At 39.1% G+C, this 18,939-nt stretch overlaps 1 protein-coding gene across 7 annotated transcripts in view; it reads left to right on the top strand.

The window, feature by feature from the left end:
- Positions 1-4,525: 4,525 nt before the first annotated feature.
- The window catches only part of LOC124140901, a 31,910-nt gene continuing 17,496 nt past the window's right edge, over positions 4,526-18,939 (top strand). For 2 of the 7 annotated variants that reach the window (XR_006861964.1, XR_006861963.1), the window contains exons 1-3: positions 4,526-4,654; positions 7,721-7,786; positions 11,134-11,202. Coding sequence is in view for 3 of the 7 variants with exons in the window: in XM_046508720.2 (XP_046364676.1) it covers positions 4,838-4,856; positions 7,721-7,786; positions 11,134-11,251 (203 nt within the window). In the remaining 4 variants the exon portion in view is untranslated. Of the gene's footprint in view, positions 4,655-4,767; positions 4,857-6,237; positions 6,340-7,720; positions 7,787-11,133; positions 11,252-18,939 lie in introns of those variants that run through there. The other 5 variants (XR_007223284.1, XR_006861965.1, XM_046508721.1 and 2 more) reach the window with 4 other exon arrangements.

Below are 18,939 nucleotides of genomic sequence, written 5' to 3'. Positions count from 1 at the left end.
ACACATAAACGAAAAGGTGAGCGTATATATACTGCCCCACCGCCACGAACACATGGAAAGGCAAGTCGAGTGTTCAACAAAACCGGAAACATATACTACAAGTCAAAATGGGAAATTGCGAAGGACATCATTTTTGTCACTGATGCGTCAAATTTTAAAATGTCCCCCATGTCTATCTCAAAACGTTTTGAACGTTTTATTGAGGTCTTTGATGTTTTAACCCTGATCAAAACAAGAGTCGTATGATGTTGTTTGAAATATTCGTAGAAAGAGCAGGCACGATTGTACCTCAAAAGTCTGGATATGCGGGAATATTGCTCGACATTGCTGACTATTGGAGATCTTTCCACTGTATTTTTCTGGAAGATTTATTTTTCAACATAAATTCAGAAAGAATATGTAACAGACATGAATAACAGTAAGTAAGGCATAAATTCTGCACACAGACACAGACGAATTCATAGAGATAAAAGTAATCTGACTTTCCCCTACTGTTTTGATAGTACCCGGCAGGCCAGGACCCGGTTGTATCAAAACATCATTAACTAACGGATCCATTAAACCCTATAATGGTTCGTTAAATCCTTTCTGTTTCATGAGTTAATGGCGGCATTTAACTGGATTCTACAAAGCCCTCATGAAACTGTCGTTAAGTAATGATACCTTAAGTGTAACATTTCCTTTGATGTGTCATTAAATAAGGTTATTCCCCTATAACTTTACCATATTCCGTTTTAGCAAGCTAGACCTTTCTCCTTCCTGTCACCTGTCAAGTGGCACGAATAGTAGCCTAGCAGTTATCTCGACTCGAAAGTGTTTTGATCGACTCCCTGCTTTTTTTCAATACATTAGTCATATTATGACGCAAATTAAGGGAACAAAACATTAAATTGCCACTTTATGCAAACAGCGCAAGATGGGAAATGATGTATAAATGACAATTCAGTAAATATGTTTTATAATAAATCATAATTTGTGACCAACCATGAGATAAGGCACCTTATGGGTGAAAAAGTCACGTTTTAACTTCTCATTATATTTTAAAACTACAGTAGCTTAGGAAAACACAAATGCAATTCATAAGCTTCAATTCATATTTATTACAGAGATACATGGCATCAAACATTTGAATTCATTTTCTCCAGTCCAATTTTCAGACTTAAAAACTCGTTATTATTAATAATTGCAGATTTTAGATATAATGTTTGATTAATTGAAAATAGACATGTATGCTGAAATGCTTTGAAATAATATTTTTATTACATTACGAACAATTGAGAAAAATATAAGATATGTTTGTACAGTCCGCACACATGGCCATTTCTTACGGAAGTAAGTTAACTTCAAACGTCCCTCTTAATGACGTCAAGGCACATTTGTTTCGTAGCGCCCATAATGTCCCTTTTTTTCCTGGTGGGTCACATTTCATAAATAGTTAGACTTGAATTGACATCTAGGACAACACACCAAACGGGGCTTGGTGGTAGAATTTGGTTAAATTTAGAGAGACGTCACCTGTTGACCCTGTGAAATGTGTCCAATCTAAAACCATGACACATTCTGGTCCGATATATCGTGAAGTATGAAAGTTTCTAATAAGATACCGATTCAAACTGAAGACCTTTCATATATTTTACCATGACATTGAAGAATGCTTGATTCTGACTGGTTAAAAAGAGGTTTCCTTTTTGCTACGGAAACCCCTTTCAAATATATTAAGCCTTTTCACACAAAAACGTGCGTATGAATACATCGATTGCCTACATATCGATTCATAAAAAAATGGCTGCCGATCGATTAACCCTATATGAACTGTAACAATTATCAATATTTCCTCTATTACACACATGGGGCGGTCGGGTAGCCTAGCGGTTAAAGCGTTCGCTCGTCACGCCGAAGACCCGGGTTCGAATCCCGACATGGGTACAATGTGTGAAGCCCATTTCTTGTGTCCCCCGCCGTGATATTGCTGGAATATTGCTAAAAGCGGCGTAAAACCATACTCACTCACTCCTCTAATACTCTAATACAAGCCAGGTCTCTAATGCACGTCGAGTCAACAGCTCTCGCGAAATTAATAGACAGCAAAGCGTCGAATAGAGAAAAATACGGTAGTTTGATGTCGGATGTTTTTGGCGACGTCATGTTGTTCTAGGCTGTAATCCTGACTGCTTCGGTGATGAGATTACAAGACTCTACGAAGGCATATCTTTTGCATACTTTTTGAAACTGTCAGGCATATGTTCGAAGCGAACAAACTCGGAATAGGTGCTTTTGATCGTCAATGAAACAACCGACAATGAAAAATATAACATTTTAAAAATGTGTTTGAAGAAACTTTATTTATGACAACATGTTGTTTACAGACCTTTTTGTGTTCGATATTCATTGTCATTACCTTACTTACTTACTTACTTACTTTGGAGGTTTAACGTGCGCTTTCCGACTGATGCGTATTTCGCACACGGGCCAGGCCATTTAATGTGTTTCCGAAAGGGGCGAAAGTGGTCTGTGCAACCCAAGAGGGGCTTTAGGGGTTGGTTATATAGAATTTGGGAATTTTGAGATTTGGAATAGATGCCGATGGGGTATGGGAGGAGAACTAAGGGAGCTGGGTATGGTGGATGTTTGTTTGTTTATGTGATTTTGATTTGGTAGATTATTGTGTTTTTAGATGCGTTTTATTAGTTCCGTTTTGATTAAGAATACGCCTAAGGCCTTGAAGTTTTCTAGTTTATTTTGTTGGTTTAGTATTGCTTCTAGAGTGAGAGCCTTGTTTATTACCGTCAATCATCACCGTAAGGATTTGGCGGGAGGGGATTTGAAAATCCGTCAAAAATCACTCGTCCCTTCGAAAGGCCACGAAAACAATGTCCCGACATCATTGCTTATCCCAGCTTATCAAACATGACGAAATTCAAATCAGGACACGCATAATTTAGAAAATCGTACACGAACCACTTTATTTCTGGGCCACAACAGTTTCATTGCTTTCACATGCTCGCTTTGAATCCGTAAAATCTTGAAATTGACAGGTCAAATCATGCAGATTCCTCGTGTCAACATAGCCGGCTCGTCTGCAGCCTAAAAAGGGGCTGTTCAGTCATACTCAGTTCCATTGGTAATCACATTGTACTAGAAGGTTCATTCCTAGTAAATCTACAGATTGATGTTGAACCACATTATAGATCGGGGTTGTCATCTTGCTTTATGTAACTTCTAAACTTCTTACGGAGAATGTTAACACAATATTGTCAGCCATTGACAGTTGTGAGGTGTGAATAACCGTTATGTAGATCAAGTTCTGCCACATCCAAGTTCGGGGTGGTGAGGCATTTATTTTGATTTTTTTATTATTTACTGGGGGTAATTGCCAACTTACAAATAAGAGGTACACATGTAAAATAAATAGTAGGGTGTTAATTCATAAAGTTTGTTGAAAAAATGTATTCGTTTAGCATTTTTAAAACTATTTGTACAACCTGTCACCCCTACAATGGAAATGGCATATTAAAACATCTGTCCTTTGATTAAGTTTGGAGGGTTATTTGTAAACTTCATTGTGAAAAACTATGTGTTTTGAACACTTATTTTGAACTACTCAAGAATATAGGTATTCTAATGTTGAACTTTAGTAATATTTGTTATATATGTAACTGCCTTTGACCACTTTTCGGAATGTTTAAAGATAGTGGACCTTTGAGATCACCGTTTTAAAAACGTTATTGCCTTCATGGTAGAATGGAGATAAACCTACTGTGTTTTGAAGGTTGATGTAGTCCCACTGTAGAGTAGATACCTCTTATTTATACATTTGAAAGCGCTCGGTTCCAAATTAAAATAAGAGGTATCAACTCTACAGTGGGACTACATTAAATTTCAAAACACAGTCGGTTTATCTCCAAAATGAATACCCTTAATGCACCCGAATATCTCTTTGAACTTATTTCAGCTCAAGTCTCAGATAATCAAAGAGATGAATCTTATTTACAAACAGTCAACTGTAGGGCCCAACGGCATGCAAACTCGTTTCTTCCTAGTACGATTAAATTGTGGAATGTTCTTCACGAGGGCGCTAGCCCATGATGATAATTCAACACTTTAATCAAATATCTTGACACTGCAATATAAATGTAAAACGTCAAGGCCAGAGAATAACCAGTCTCGATTATTCACCGAAACAGATTCAATTGGACGTAAACGGAAAAATAGCGGCGAAAATTATATGAATGGATCAGTGAAGATCAGTGATGACACCAGGTGTTCGCAAAAAGGATAAACATAACCTGCTCTACTGGTAACACCCGTCACTCGCACACTTTACCTGAAAAAGTAAGTGTTTGTTTAGTGCCTGACGCCGCACAGCAGTACTTCTGACATACGACGGCTTGTTGTAAACAAACCAGACAATCAAGTTATACGTCAGTAAATTCAGACAGGATAACGCACACCAGTCCAGGGTGTAAGATAACCCACCTCAGAAAGGGTCACACGTTGTCGGTTATGTGCACCTGATGAACTCACATTCAATGTAGGTTACGCGATCTCGTGAATTATCGCGATATTCCTTTTCGTCAGAAACAACGTCCCCGATACATCTAATTCGGATAAAACAATCGAGCAGTTACTATTAACTCGCTTTGCTAAGTCAGAGGTAAGAGAACTGTAGGATATTTGTACTTATCGGTAATTTCAGTCAGGCGATCGATTTGTTGATTGCTTGTTTACTCCAGCCAGTAACTCTGTTTAGCCCAGCGTTGATTGAAATGAAAGCGAAACTAGGATGTTAGGCGTTACGAACTCTTACGATCTCTAATGAGATAGTGCATGAACTTGTATGCGCTGGAAACAATCAAGTAAGTCCTCTTGTCACGTTGGGTACATATTCTATAAAAATAAATACTGATTTGGCAAACTTTTATCCTGTTTCATTATTCTACAGATGATATTTTATGGCATAGTCCCGTCCTCCTTTCTGAAATGAGTTCAAGCTAGTAAGGCCCGCGATCATTGCTTTCCTATAAAATCTTTGCAACTATACAACTGAAAAATGGATGGATAATACTAATGTTTAATACATTAACTGTATCTTTCAAGCCTGAACAAATCCAGGGTTCACTCGGAAAACGTTCTTTAATTCGTCAGCACGATACCCGTTGGTTAAACGGACGACAACTGAACTAATGCACAAAGCGGGGTCAAAGGTCACTCACTCACTGTGTGTACCCAAACCGTTCCAAGGGAGGTAATTTTCAAGGGGTCACAAACACGTGGCGACTGTCCTGACGCCGAATACACTTCCTCCCGCTAATTTGTTTTGTTTGTCAACTTGAATTTCTGTCACATTTCTGTCATGTTATTGGTTAAATGAGAATGTAATGGGGTAGTTGTAATCGTTTTTAGTCTGCAATCTCGAACCAAGCTCAATAAACAAACATAAATGTAAGTAGGAAATAGAACGTCAGTCGTAAACCCTTTCCCAATTCAGTCGGGTGACATCGTCGAAGACATACACAAAAATATAAATATAAATGTTCTTGTAATGACCGCTTGCACACCAGTCGCAACAGGGAGTTACAACAAAGACTGATATGAATAAATAATCAATGTATTAACTTAATGATTTACCCCAACCAAATTAACTGAACAAATACTCATACCACACTCCTTCTCTCCACTAATACATACTAATACTACCATATTATATCACCATACTAATACATCAACATCATAAAATCAATATAGCAATGCATAGAAGATCAAGTATCGTATTCATTGAATAATACACCACACACGGGTATATTATAGAACGTCACTGTTCAGAATGTTCACGGATCTACCGTATACAATGTGTGTCGTCATAGCCACCCTCAAGGTGAATAAGTCACTACAGTAATGCTATTACTGTTTCCATAGATGAATCTCTATCTCTCACAACTCAAGTCTCACATCTGCTCTATCTCTCTCATCCCAGTTGGTTATGTCTTTCGGTCGTCGTCACTTCCTTGTCCTGGCTCCTCTCTGGTGCCGGAAAATATATAATCCAATGTATGCTGCTCAGTAAACATAGTCATTTAACTTACAATGATCATGAATACACATACTCAGAACGGGTATACTTACATGAGTTATTGAACATATAGCCAAGCAAGAGAGCACACTCAGAATAATTGTACATACACGGTTCTTCAACATACAAACGAGCATGAACATAATAAGAATAACCAAATTGAATGGTTATGCAGTGATCTTGACAAGCGGGATGGTAACGAAGATGTCACGCGCTGGGAAGGAGCTTCATGGATAATCAGATGTATTGCGGAAGTTCCAATCTACCAAGTAAACATGAAATCATAACCTTCACTCGCTAAACTATCGCGTGCCTTTGCAATGAATCACGTTCGTTTACTGTACTGTCGCTCTCACATTAAGCCGATACTCCGTGATGTAACTGAAATACTGTTGCAAACGGCGTTTGTAGCGACACCGTAATACGGTTTGTGGTCACTATTATTGTTAATGTTTGGCAGCTCAGTTATCTTTTCCAACATAAAAAGGTGCTCAATTATTTTTTTAAAATGCACAGATGATAACGAACTGTATTAATTGGAAACACCGTTTGTAAGAAAAGGGCACATTATGATTTTACTACAGGGGGAGGCATATGTAATTTTAGGAGCTAAGTCTAACTCTCTATCACTGTTCTAATGCGATGGCTGATAACTGAATCGATGCACAATCGATGCGCCAGGCCACCGAAGTTCAAGTAAGGATCACTGGCCAGTACAACCGACAGAACATACTCGCGCTAATAGTTGTGCCATTTGCGCGTCATTTGTCATTCACGTATGTGACTGACAACCCCCAGCAGCAAAACATCACCAGAATGCAATGGCCAGCAATAAACCTTGACCTTTCCCCCAAAGGGCAGCTTGTCCTGGACATGATCCAGTGTACACCGACGTGAAAAGCCACCGCTAGCTTTGTCGAACTTGGCTAGGCGCTGCACAATATTCTCTCAAGTGGACAATAATCTCTCAAATTGTCATTTGGAGATTTATTCGGATCGTGCCATGCCGAATAAAGAAATGTTTGGCCAATCGTAGGTGCATGACCTGTTATTGATCAAGTTATCTCAAACGTTCAGTTTTTCACAACGTAGTCTCTCCTCTTTCTGACCGCCTCCGTGGTCTAGAGGTAGAGCGTCCGCCCGGAGAGCGGAAGGTCCGGGGTTCGATCCCCGACCGCGTCATACTAAAAGACGTTTAAAGCTGGTACTTTAGGAGATAAAACAAGGACTGGTCGGCTCTGAGTCAGTATACTGTGTCTGAGTTGGGTATTCATGTTAAACTGCGGCATGGTATCTCAGTGAGCTAGCACTATAAATCGTCATCAGTCCGGACTAGTACAAGAAGCAACACACACACACACGTACATGCACGTAGCTATATAAGTGCAATAATCTTGGACGCGACGTTAAACCCAGTTCCACCTCACCTCACCTCTCCTCTTTCTTGGTTGTTTACACCCTCACAATACATCGCCAAACATGTTCTGTTGATTGTCTTGTTACACCTCGTCCTTCCTGTTTCTGATCCTTCCAATACCACCACTCGATTCATCTTTGTAAATCTGTAATAGTCTGTTATTTTCGAATTGTTATTACAAGTAAACAGACGTAATTTCCTCTGATGATGATGGTATGTGTGTTTCATTGCAGAAATGGGAAAACCGAAATCTGCCCAACCTAAGCAGAGAAAAGGTGTTTCAAAGAAGAAATCCAACAGTAGGTACATATGCACTCTTCGATAGTATTGAGTTAAACAACAATATTATACGGTACATTAGATTCGTGAAATGTTTGATCTGATGTTTGAAGATGAACATTTTATTTAGAATTATTAATATCACATGCTGATTACTGAAAGTCACTTTAAACATCAGCGCTGATGAACAAAATAATATTAATGATTATCAGTATGTCAGAAATGTTGAAGACTTGTTGGGATACTTAATAACACTCTCGCTGAGATCGCACATGCTTAGTAAGACTTTCAGCGACTATTTAACAGGTACATTCACTCATTGTTCATTGGATTTTGTGTTTTAGTTCATCTTGTTATGCTGGAGAAGAGTGATCACATTGCACACATTGCACACATGCACCTACACACACACACACATTGCACACACGCACCTATACACACACACACACATTGCACACTCACACAAATTGCACACACATACATTGCACACAGACAGACAGACAGACAGACACACACACACACACACACACACACACACACACACACACACACACACACACACATACATACATCATGGTCCACTGTACTGTAGATCGCACATGCCTAGTAGGAGTTTCAGCGACTATTTAACAGGTACATTCACTCACTGTTTATTGGATTTTTTGTTTTTGTTTACCTTGTTATGCTGGAGAAGAGGGATCCACAGGGCCTTGTAATATCTTTTTTTTAAATTTATTACTCGGACGCCTTCGAAATATTGTGATATAACCCAGACCATGATGAATCATATTATACATGTAAACGTGCATACTGGAGAACAGACTCCTTATCGATGCAATTTGTCAAAACATGAAACGCCATCATTTTGCTGTACCCATTGACTGCTACATGCAGAGGTAATAGTTTCTCTGAACATTTACCAACGTGAAGTCTAATATTTTCAATCAGTACATACGATGTCTAATTGCTAGCCAATTTTTAAGCACTGTTTGTTCGACATATAGATTTAAAACATGCATTTATGATTCCATTTCTGTGTTTTACAAACAGTGCTTAAAAATTGGCTAGCAATTAGACATCGTATGTACTGATTGAAAATATGCTTAATGAGAGTTATTTCATTTTGGGAATGGCCTTAAAGCATTTTCGATATTGCAGAGACCCTATCACTGCAATTAAAGAAGTATAGTTATGTTATTACTGTATTGTGCTAAACAGGACGTTCTATAGGGTGGTACTTATGTCAACGACAATAACATGTTTATAGCTGTCACATTTTTCTTATTTTCCTACCCCCTTAAACCCCATTTTGTACATTAAATAAGAGTAAGTTTACAGTATTTCAGTTCTATTGTCTATCACGGTGTGTCAGATTAATGTGTGAGAAAAGGCCGAAGTAATGCAGATCTTTGACGTTTACCACTTTTGTTACATTTGCTCTATCTCTCTCATTCAAGAGCAATAATACACATACTACGAACGGGTATACTTACATGAGTTATTGAACATACAGCCAAGCAAGAGAGCACACTCAGAATAATTGTACATACACGGTTCTTCAACATACAAACGAGCATGAACATAATAAGAATAACCAATAACAATTGCGCTTACAACTTCTAACTTAACAAATGACACACACATGCATCCATTCATACGTTAAACACACACGCACGCACACAGAGACACAGACACACACACACACACACACACGCACACGCACACACACACGCACACGCACACACACTCTCTCTCAACAAACATATACATTAGAGAAGAAGCACTTCTTTGTCCGATAAACACACAAATATCCATACATCTGCATACTGTCATATCACCACACATAAATACACAAGATTGAATATTCAATAAATAAGAACATAATAAGCATGACCATTTTTACATAAACATATTACTCACGCAACGAAATTGGGAAACCTTCAAACACCCCAAACCGAATAGGTTAGATTTTTCAAATGACTGCTCTGGTAATCGGGTCACAGTATCTTTTATACCCCACGCTATCACTCAGCACAAACAAATATAAAACGTCAATGCCAGGGAATAACCATACTCGATTGTCAATCGGAACAAATCCAATTGGGCGTAAAAGACAAACTAGAGTTTAAAAGTATAAGAATGGATGACTGACAAATAAAATCTTTCACTCCACCTCAAATCAATTTACACAATCTCACACATTCAGAGATTACAGCTTATACACAGTCCAACCCAACTTTAATGTATTCAGTCAAATCAAATTGAATGGTTATGCAGTGATCTTGACAAGCAGGATGGTAACGAAGATGTCAAGCGCTGGGAATGAGCTTCATGGATAATCAGACGTATTGCGGAAGTTCCAATCTACCAAGTAAACATGAAATCATAACCTTCACTCGCTAAACTATCGCGTGCCTTTGCAATGATTCACGTTCGTTCAATGTACTGTCACTCTCACATTAAGCTGATACTCCGTGATGTAACTGAAATACTGTTGCAAACGGCGTATGTGGCGACACCGTAATATGGTTTGTGATCAGTATTATTTTTAATGTTTGGCAGCTCAGTTATCTTTTCCAACATAAAAAGGTGCTCAATTTTTTTTTTTTAAATGCACAGATGATAACGAACTGTATTCATTGGAAACACCGTTTGCAAGAAAAGGGCACATTATGATTTTACTACAGTGGAAGGCATATGTAATTTTAGGAGCTAAGTCTAACTCTCTATCACTGTTCTAATGCGTTCAACTTGGCTGATAACTGAATCGATGCACAATCGAAGCGCCAGGCCACCGAAGTTCAAGTAAGGATCACTGGCCAGTACAACCGACAAAAAATACTAGCGCTAATTGTTGTCTCGTTTGCGGGCCAATTGTCATTCACGTACGTAACTGACAACCTCCAGCAGCAAAACATCACCAGGATGCAATGGCCAGCAATAAACCCTGACCTTTCTCCCATAGGTCAGCTTGTCCTGGACATGAGCCAGTGTACACCGACGTGAAAAGCCACCGCTAGCTTTGTCGAACTGGACCAGGCGTTGCACAATGTTCTCTCAAGTGGACAATATTCTCTCAAATTGTCATTGGGAGATTTATTCGGACCATGCCACGCCGAATAACGAAATGTTTGGCCAATTTTGGGGGCATGACCTGTTTTTGAGCAAGTTATCTCAAACGTTCAGTTTTTCACTACACACTCTCTCCTCCTTCTTGGTTGTTTAGTCCTTCCCTTTTCTGAGCCATCCAATACCACCACTCGATACATCTTTGTAAATCTGTGATCGTCTGTTATTTTCGAATTATTATTACAAGTAAACAGACGTAATTTCCTCTGATGATGATGGTATGTGTGTTTCATTGCAGAAATTGGAAAACCGAAATCTGCCCAACCTAAGCAGAGAAAAGCAGTTCAGAAGCCTAAACCCAAAATAGGTACATATGCACTCTTCGATAGTATTGAGGAAAACAACAATATCACACGGTAAATTAGATTCGTGAAATGTTTGATCTGATGTTTGAAGATGAACATTTTATTTAGAATTATTAATATCACATGCTGATTACTGAAAGTCACTTTAAACATCAGCGCTGATGAACAAAATAATATAAATGATTATCAGTATGTCGGAAATGTTGAAGACTTGTCGGGATACTTAATAACACTCTCGCTGAGATCGCACATGCTTAGTAAGACTTTCAGCGACTATTTAACAGGTACATTCACTCATTGTTTATTGGATTTTGTGTTTTTGTTTACCCTGTTATGCTGGAGAAGAGTGATCACCAATAACAATTGCGCTTACAACTTGTAACTCACACTAGTCAGAAGACTAGTATCTAACTAAGAAGTACACAGAGATAGAATTTTGTTTGTTTGGGTATGATGTACAGTTATAATGTAATTGCAACCACAACAACATTAGAAATATTAAAATGACACACACATACACACACAATCTCTCTCTACATACACACTATTTCCCTCTCTCTCTCAACAAACACACATACTATCTCTCCCTACATACACACATACGAACACACTCTCTTTACATACACACAGAGCACACATGCACACACGCTCACATTGCACACATGCTTATATAAACTTATATATGTATACATGTTCCTACACCCGTACATACATATATATGTTACAGGAATTATGTATAATCAAGGAATATGTGTATTCCCTGAAATGTTCAGGGAATTTAATGTCTGATTCACTTAGGGAATACACATAATCCTTAATTTTTTTAGATATTGTACATATTCCCTGATTTAACATCAAATGTGTTTGACATATTCCCTGAAATTACTTTTGAGGCTCTCATATAGTCAAACTTGATAAAAAAAATCGAGAAGACAAATATATTTGACATGATAACAAATACCTTTCACATAACTTAACATTTAGTTTTAACTGTAATCAAAACATAGGATAGAAATAAGATTAAAAAACTGTAAATCGTGAAATTAATGCGCCTCCAAAAGAATGCGACCACTGGCCCCTAGCCAAAAATGCGACTCAATATGAATGCGACACCCCCCTCCTCTAACTAACTATATTGGAGATTTAATGTGCGCTAGTAGTTGGTGGCATCACTCTGGGACCGCTCCTGGCTTCGGATTGGTCACGTGACCTCTGATGACGTCATCAGAGGTCACGTGAACTGTGCAGGCCATTGTGGGTCATGGGGTGGCGTGTGGGACAGACACCAACCAATGAGAAGGTTGCGTTCTTCATCAATGAGAAGGTCGGACTTTCCACCAGTCAGGAAGCAGGGTGTCAGTTCCTTTAAATACGACCAACGTTCTCTGGCCATCACTTTTCACTGAACAGTCCAAGCAACAACACCATCATGTTCCGGCTACTACCACCGCATGAAGACAACGGCTACTACCGTATCACCGTCAGACAGAAGAAAAAGAAGGTGGACAAGTACGAGGACGTTCTCAATGGCGAGCATTTCCGTCGTGCAATGGCGGGCATCCTGGAGGAACGGTTAGTTCTACATTGGGAGATGATGAGAGCGAGTGCCTTGTAAAAGCTTCCCATGACTGCATACATGAGAAGTTAAAGAGCGTCGTGGACACATTTCTGCCTCCGGGGTATGGCATCTGCATCCCCAGCATGGACCTATACGTGGAAAAGTCAACCCCAACACCTGCAGCAGCACTCACAGCATCCATACTCAAAGCAGCAAAAAAAATAATTGCTGCAGCAGTACTCGTCGCAGACAACACCATCAACAACGCCCGTAGCAGCAGCAGAAGCAGCCACCACACAGGCAGAAGAAGATGCATCTGCAGACACAGCAACAACACCCTCACTAAAAGTATTCATCTATGCACTACAGATGACGCAATGTGCGGCAGCTGTGAGGGCATCGAAGGGGACACCCCGAGAAGCAGCAGCAACAGAAAAATTCGCCTCAGCACTATCCTGGGCGCAGCAACAGCCACAGCCGACACACCCGCAGCAGTAGAAGCAGCAACAGCAGCACTCGTCGCCGTAGTAACAGGAGTAACCTCAGCACAGTCACCACCACCACCACCGTCACCACCATCACCACCGTCACCGATGGACACCTCAGATGCAGCAGCACCCACACCAAAACCAGTGGCAGCCACCACAGCACCCCCATTAACAGCACCCACACCAAAACCAGTGGCACCAGCAGCCACCACCCCCACAGCAACAGAAGCACCAGGAGCAACACCCTCACTAACAGAACTCTTCGACGCACTCCACGCAGCAGCAGAAGCAGCCGCAGCAGCGACAACACCCTCACCAGCAGCAGCACCAGCAACTGAACTCATCTCAGCACTATACAGAGCGACAGTAGTAGCCGCAGCAGCATCACCCTACCAACAGAAGCAGCAGCAACAGCAGCACTCGTTGCAACATTGAACAGGCTACCTGTGTGATGACGATGACGAAGGTTGTCATCCACTTTTTCGCATTGTTCGCAAATTTTCGTATTGTTTTTCATTGTTTGCCCTGTATCTAAGTTGAAGTGTGTTAGGTGTCATCATTAAACAGGGATAAACTGAACTGACTCTTTGTGTCTTGATTGATCTCAACTCCAATAGGATGCCGAACCAAGGGTAGAAGCTGAGTTGAGATGTCGTCTACGTTGTCTGTCTGTGCGTCTGTTATGTCTGTGCACATGTTCGTTGTAAAAGTTAAGAAACAAGTAAAGAATAAATAGATAAAAGAGAAAGGCCATGCTTTAAAGATGAGTTGCCTTGTAAGACGTCATGGAGTCCACATCGTGTTCAGACTGTGGTAAGACAATTTCTCGAAGTGATGTCTTACTTCATCATAAAAAAACACGTCCATGGCTTATCACCAACACCATCACCTATGAGACCAGTGACATCACCGTGCCGCCCCCTTGGATGGGGAGATGGCCCCTCGGAAACGGACGTGCCGCCATTTTGGATGCGCACGCGCCACCGGAACGTCATCGTGACGTCACCCATGACCCGCAATGCCCTGCGCAGGTCACGTGACCTCTGATAACGTCAGACAAAACCCGACCAATCAGAAGCCAGGAGCGGCCCCAGAGTGGTGCCACCAACTACTTGCGCTTTCCGACTGAGAGCGTATTTCGCACATGGCCCGCCAGGCCATTTAGTGAAGTTTCGAAAAGGGGAGCAAAAGGGTGTGCGCAATCCAGGATGGGGCTTTTAGGGGTTGCTTATATTGTAATTTGGAGATTTGGAGATTTGGAATAGGTGCCAAGGTGGGGAGGGACTTAGGGAACCGTGTGTGGTGTATGGTTGTTTGTTTATGTAGATTTGGGTTTATTGGTGTGTTCGATTGTTTTAGATACGGTTTATTAGACCTGTTTTAATTAGGTATACGCCCAGGGCTCTGAAGTTTAGTGAGTTATTTAATGGGCTTAGGAGTGTCTCTAGAGTTGTTCTATGTGTTTGGTAATGAGTTTTAGTTTAAACATATTTTATTCTCATGAAAAGGACTGGGCACAAGTTATCACAACTTAGAACGCCCTCTCTCATAGATTTACATGTATGCTTATTTACGGTTAATAAATCAAATGACAGAAAGGAAAGGAAAGAGATAGAGAAACGTATGTACATTCACACTGCTCACTGAAACCTTTTTGGTTTCTTTATATATGTATGTACATTCCTAAAAAAGCTTTCGTTCACATGATTAGGTAAACCTGCATTTCCAACTAGCATCAGGTCAGTATTTACATCACAAGTATCTTTCACAATAAACAATAGTGAGTGTGTCAATTCGTTTCTATCTGATTTAAATAAAGGACATTCAATGAAAATAAAATTTGAAATTTCACATGGGCTGCCACATCGGCATTTTGGATCCTCGTTTAAACCTTTTCGAAATAAGTCATTTTTTAATTCACTGTCATCATATCTATATTTTGTATGTATTATGTTAATTTTCCTTAAACCATATGAGAAATATGATGGAACTGTATGACTATCTGTTCTTAAACTGGATTTAAATCGAGGGAATGTTTCAATATTCCTTTGCTGAATAGGTAATGTATTCCACAATTTGATCGCGGATGGTATGAACGAGGCTTCAGATAACTTAGTTCGTAATAGAGGCATAGTTATATTGTGAGCGGTTCTAAGGTTGTATGTTACATTTGTCCCGACTGAGTGAGATACAAGATCTTTAAGGTATAAAGGTGTCATATTGTTATACATTTGATAGAATAAACACAATTTACGTTTTCTCCTGCGCTCTGATAGGGGCTCCCAGGAAGTTTCGAAATATAAATTTTTGACGGAAGTATAGGTTGGTAAACCAGTTACAATTCTTGCTGCTTCTTGATGTGTCATCGGCAAATAATCTTGTTGCACAGTTCAATCTGTCAGTAATATCATTGATGTACACAAGGACCAAGAAAGGGCCTAGTACCGATCCCTGTGGCACACCAGCTTTTAACTCTTCAGTGTCAGACAATGTTCCATTTAAAAACACAGATTGTTGGGAGCTGCTACGTAATCAGCCAGCCACCCTAGTTATTCATCGTTTATACCATAACATGACAATTTATATAGAAGCCCACTGTGCCATACCCTATCAAACGCTTTAGAAATATCGGAGAATACCATACAATAGAACTCTTTGTTATCGACTGCATTACACACTTGATTACATAATTCCACCAGTTGGTGGACGGTCGAGTGACCAGCTTGGAATCCTGATTTGTATTTGTATAGCAACGAATTCTCATGAAAATAATTGTGCAAGTGCTTGAACACAACTCGTTCGAATGCTTTCCGCTACAGCTTATCAAAGATATTGGTCCATAATTTGAGGATAGTGTTGGGTCACCTTTTTTGAAAAGTGGCATAACATGTGCTAATTTCCATTGGCTTGGATATGTACGCGTTCTCAATGAGATACTGAATAATAGACATAAGACTTCACTTAAAGATGCTACAGTATGTTTAAGAATTTTATGACTTATGCGATCTGGGCCCGAAGCTTTATTCAAAGGAAGAGACTTAATTATATCACTTATTTCATATACGTTTATTCGCAATGTGCTAAATGTTTTATCTGTACGTTTTTCCACATTTTGCAATCTCGCCTTACTTCCATCAACATCTGCTATGGATGAAAAATACTTGTTTAACTGGTTACCTTTATCTAAATCTGAGTATATATTTGGGCTTTCGTCTGTGACATGCCTGCGCAGAGGGGGAATAGATGAAGTCTTACCTGTATTTTTCACTAAATATCGTAACAATTTCCAATAAGAAGATTTGTTTTCTGAGTATAATTCTAAAACGAAATTGTCTAAATTGGAGTAGAACATTTCCTTTGCATAATATTTCATATTATTTACCTTATTTCTTTGTTTTCTGTACAATGTTCTGTCCTTGTCTTTATTTGTTTTCCTTGAAATCTTAAGTAACCTGTTTCTTTTCCTTATTGCCTTCCGTAATTCGGAATTGAACCACGGTTTATCATTCGGTCGAATCCTAGCCTTTTTATACGGTACACACATTTTTATATAATTATTAAATTTTGAGTTAAAACATTCAATAGATTCATCTATATCTTTACATTTGTTAAAAACATTAATCCAATCAGTTGATTTTTATATAATTATTAAATTTTGAGTAAAAACATTCAATAGATTCATCTATATCTTTAGATTTGTTAAAAAGATTAATCCAATCAGTTGATTAAATAAAGTTGTTTAATTTATCATATTCACCTCTTCCATAACACCATATATCTCTAGTAAATGATGATTTGGTTGAAAAATGTGTTTTCACATATATATATATACGTGCCCCTATGATCACTAATCTCATTATGAAAATCAATCACTCCAGAATCATCCACAGAAACATCTTCACTTACAATTATCGGATCTAGTAAATTACTCGTTGTTTTAGAAATCCGAGTAGGTTCATTTATCACATTACGTAAATTTTTCCTGTCTAACAAATCATTTACATGAAGCTTTCTCGCAGACAAAAGATTTTCATTAATATCTCCGACAATCACTAAATTACATGTAATATCGAACGCATTATCAATACTGTCGTCTAGGCGATTCCAGAAATTAGTTTTATTATACTCTTGTCTGTACACAATACACAGAATTAAGGATTGTTGTGGTAGAAATATCTGTATCCATATAGTTTCATCAAGGACCATTTCTAATACATTCAATTTTTTATATGCTAACGTTTCATGTATATAGACTATGACCCCTCCCCCAAATGCATTTCTATCTTTTCTTATCGGATCGTGGTAGTTTTGCCATCGTAAGACATCATTATTGACAGTATCATCTAAATGAGTTTCAGTGAAACAAACGACGTGAAAGTCGGAACAATACTCACTTAGAAAATTTAACTTATTGCGTAAATTTCTTGTGTTGACGTGACATATTGACACAAATGTCGCGTGCTGGTCATTTTCACGGTTCAGTGGGCCCGGGCTGAGCTCAACGTCCCCGGCAAGCTGTAAACACAACAATAGCAATAAAACAATGTATGTATAACCTGCTTGCGTTTGTAAAATACAAAGACATAGGATGAGTGTACATGCTTTCCATTCGGAGGTTAGTATAACACCCATTGTGTGTCATTCGTTCAAAGCGTTTTTGATCGAATTTCCTTTACGAATAGACTGATGATAGAATTGTAGCTAGCTTTGCTAGTATAGGATCGCGATTTACCATGAAAAAACCCAATCGCCACACGATGTTGTACAATGTCATTACCCATATGACTGATTCATTTTTGAAGTAGGCGCTTTTTGTGTTGCGACATAACTGACTGGGGGTATAATTGGCATGTGAATTTGTATATACAAGAGTATATAAAACTAATATACACGATGGTACAGATATACAGGTGTGATACGCCATACGATCTGTGGTTGTGGCGTGGATGGAGATACAAGTGTTAGGAGTACAAAATTCATTCTTAGCAACTGTAAATGTTTGAGTTTGGGTAAATATAATATTAACGAGTTTGATGCATATGCACAACAAATGTATGATTCAAATATGAGTTAGTCAGTGAACAGCTTAGGACTTTCAATATCATACACAGTAGAATTCAAACCATTCACTTTAATTTAGCACAAATGACTTGTCAATTGTATTTGATAAGGTCTGATTCATACTCAATGACATGAGTTGCTCCCTCTGGCTTTTCACATACGTGAATCCTGCCGTCATATGTCCATATTGCGTGGTTCTTCTTCTGGCTTTTCAAGCCACGAGTTTTCTTTAATAATTTGCTTCTGTAATGTGTCAGGTCCTCGTTGAGATAGGCAGATTGTTTCAGTAATTTTCTATTTCTCATGACCTTATTTCTGCCCCAGTAACTAACAAATTTTACAATTATCTGTCTCTTGGTCCCTGAATTCTTCTTTCCAACGTGATGGCATCTGTCGATGTCACTTATATTGATACTAGGATGGACGTCTTTCAAAACGTCCACGACGACGTCCTCGACATTTTCATCGCGGGTCTCCTCAACACCACTTATCCTTAGACCCGTGAAGATTCCGGGGTAGAATAGGTCTTCAGCAACCCATACTTGCCGTAAAGGCCGACTAACGGGATCGGGTGGTCAGGCTCGCTGACTTGGTTGATACATGTCATCGATCCCAATTGCGTGGATCGATGC

This window comes from Haliotis rufescens, unplaced genomic scaffold (genome assembly GCF_023055435.1).
Source record: "Haliotis rufescens isolate VD_foot unplaced genomic scaffold, xgHalRufe1.0.p SCAF_3, whole genome shotgun sequence".
NCBI lineage: Eukaryota > Metazoa > Mollusca > Gastropoda > Lepetellida > Haliotidae > Haliotis > Haliotis rufescens.
Note: the sequence above shows the minus strand (reverse complement) of the source record. Positions and strands in the feature narration are given on the sequence as shown.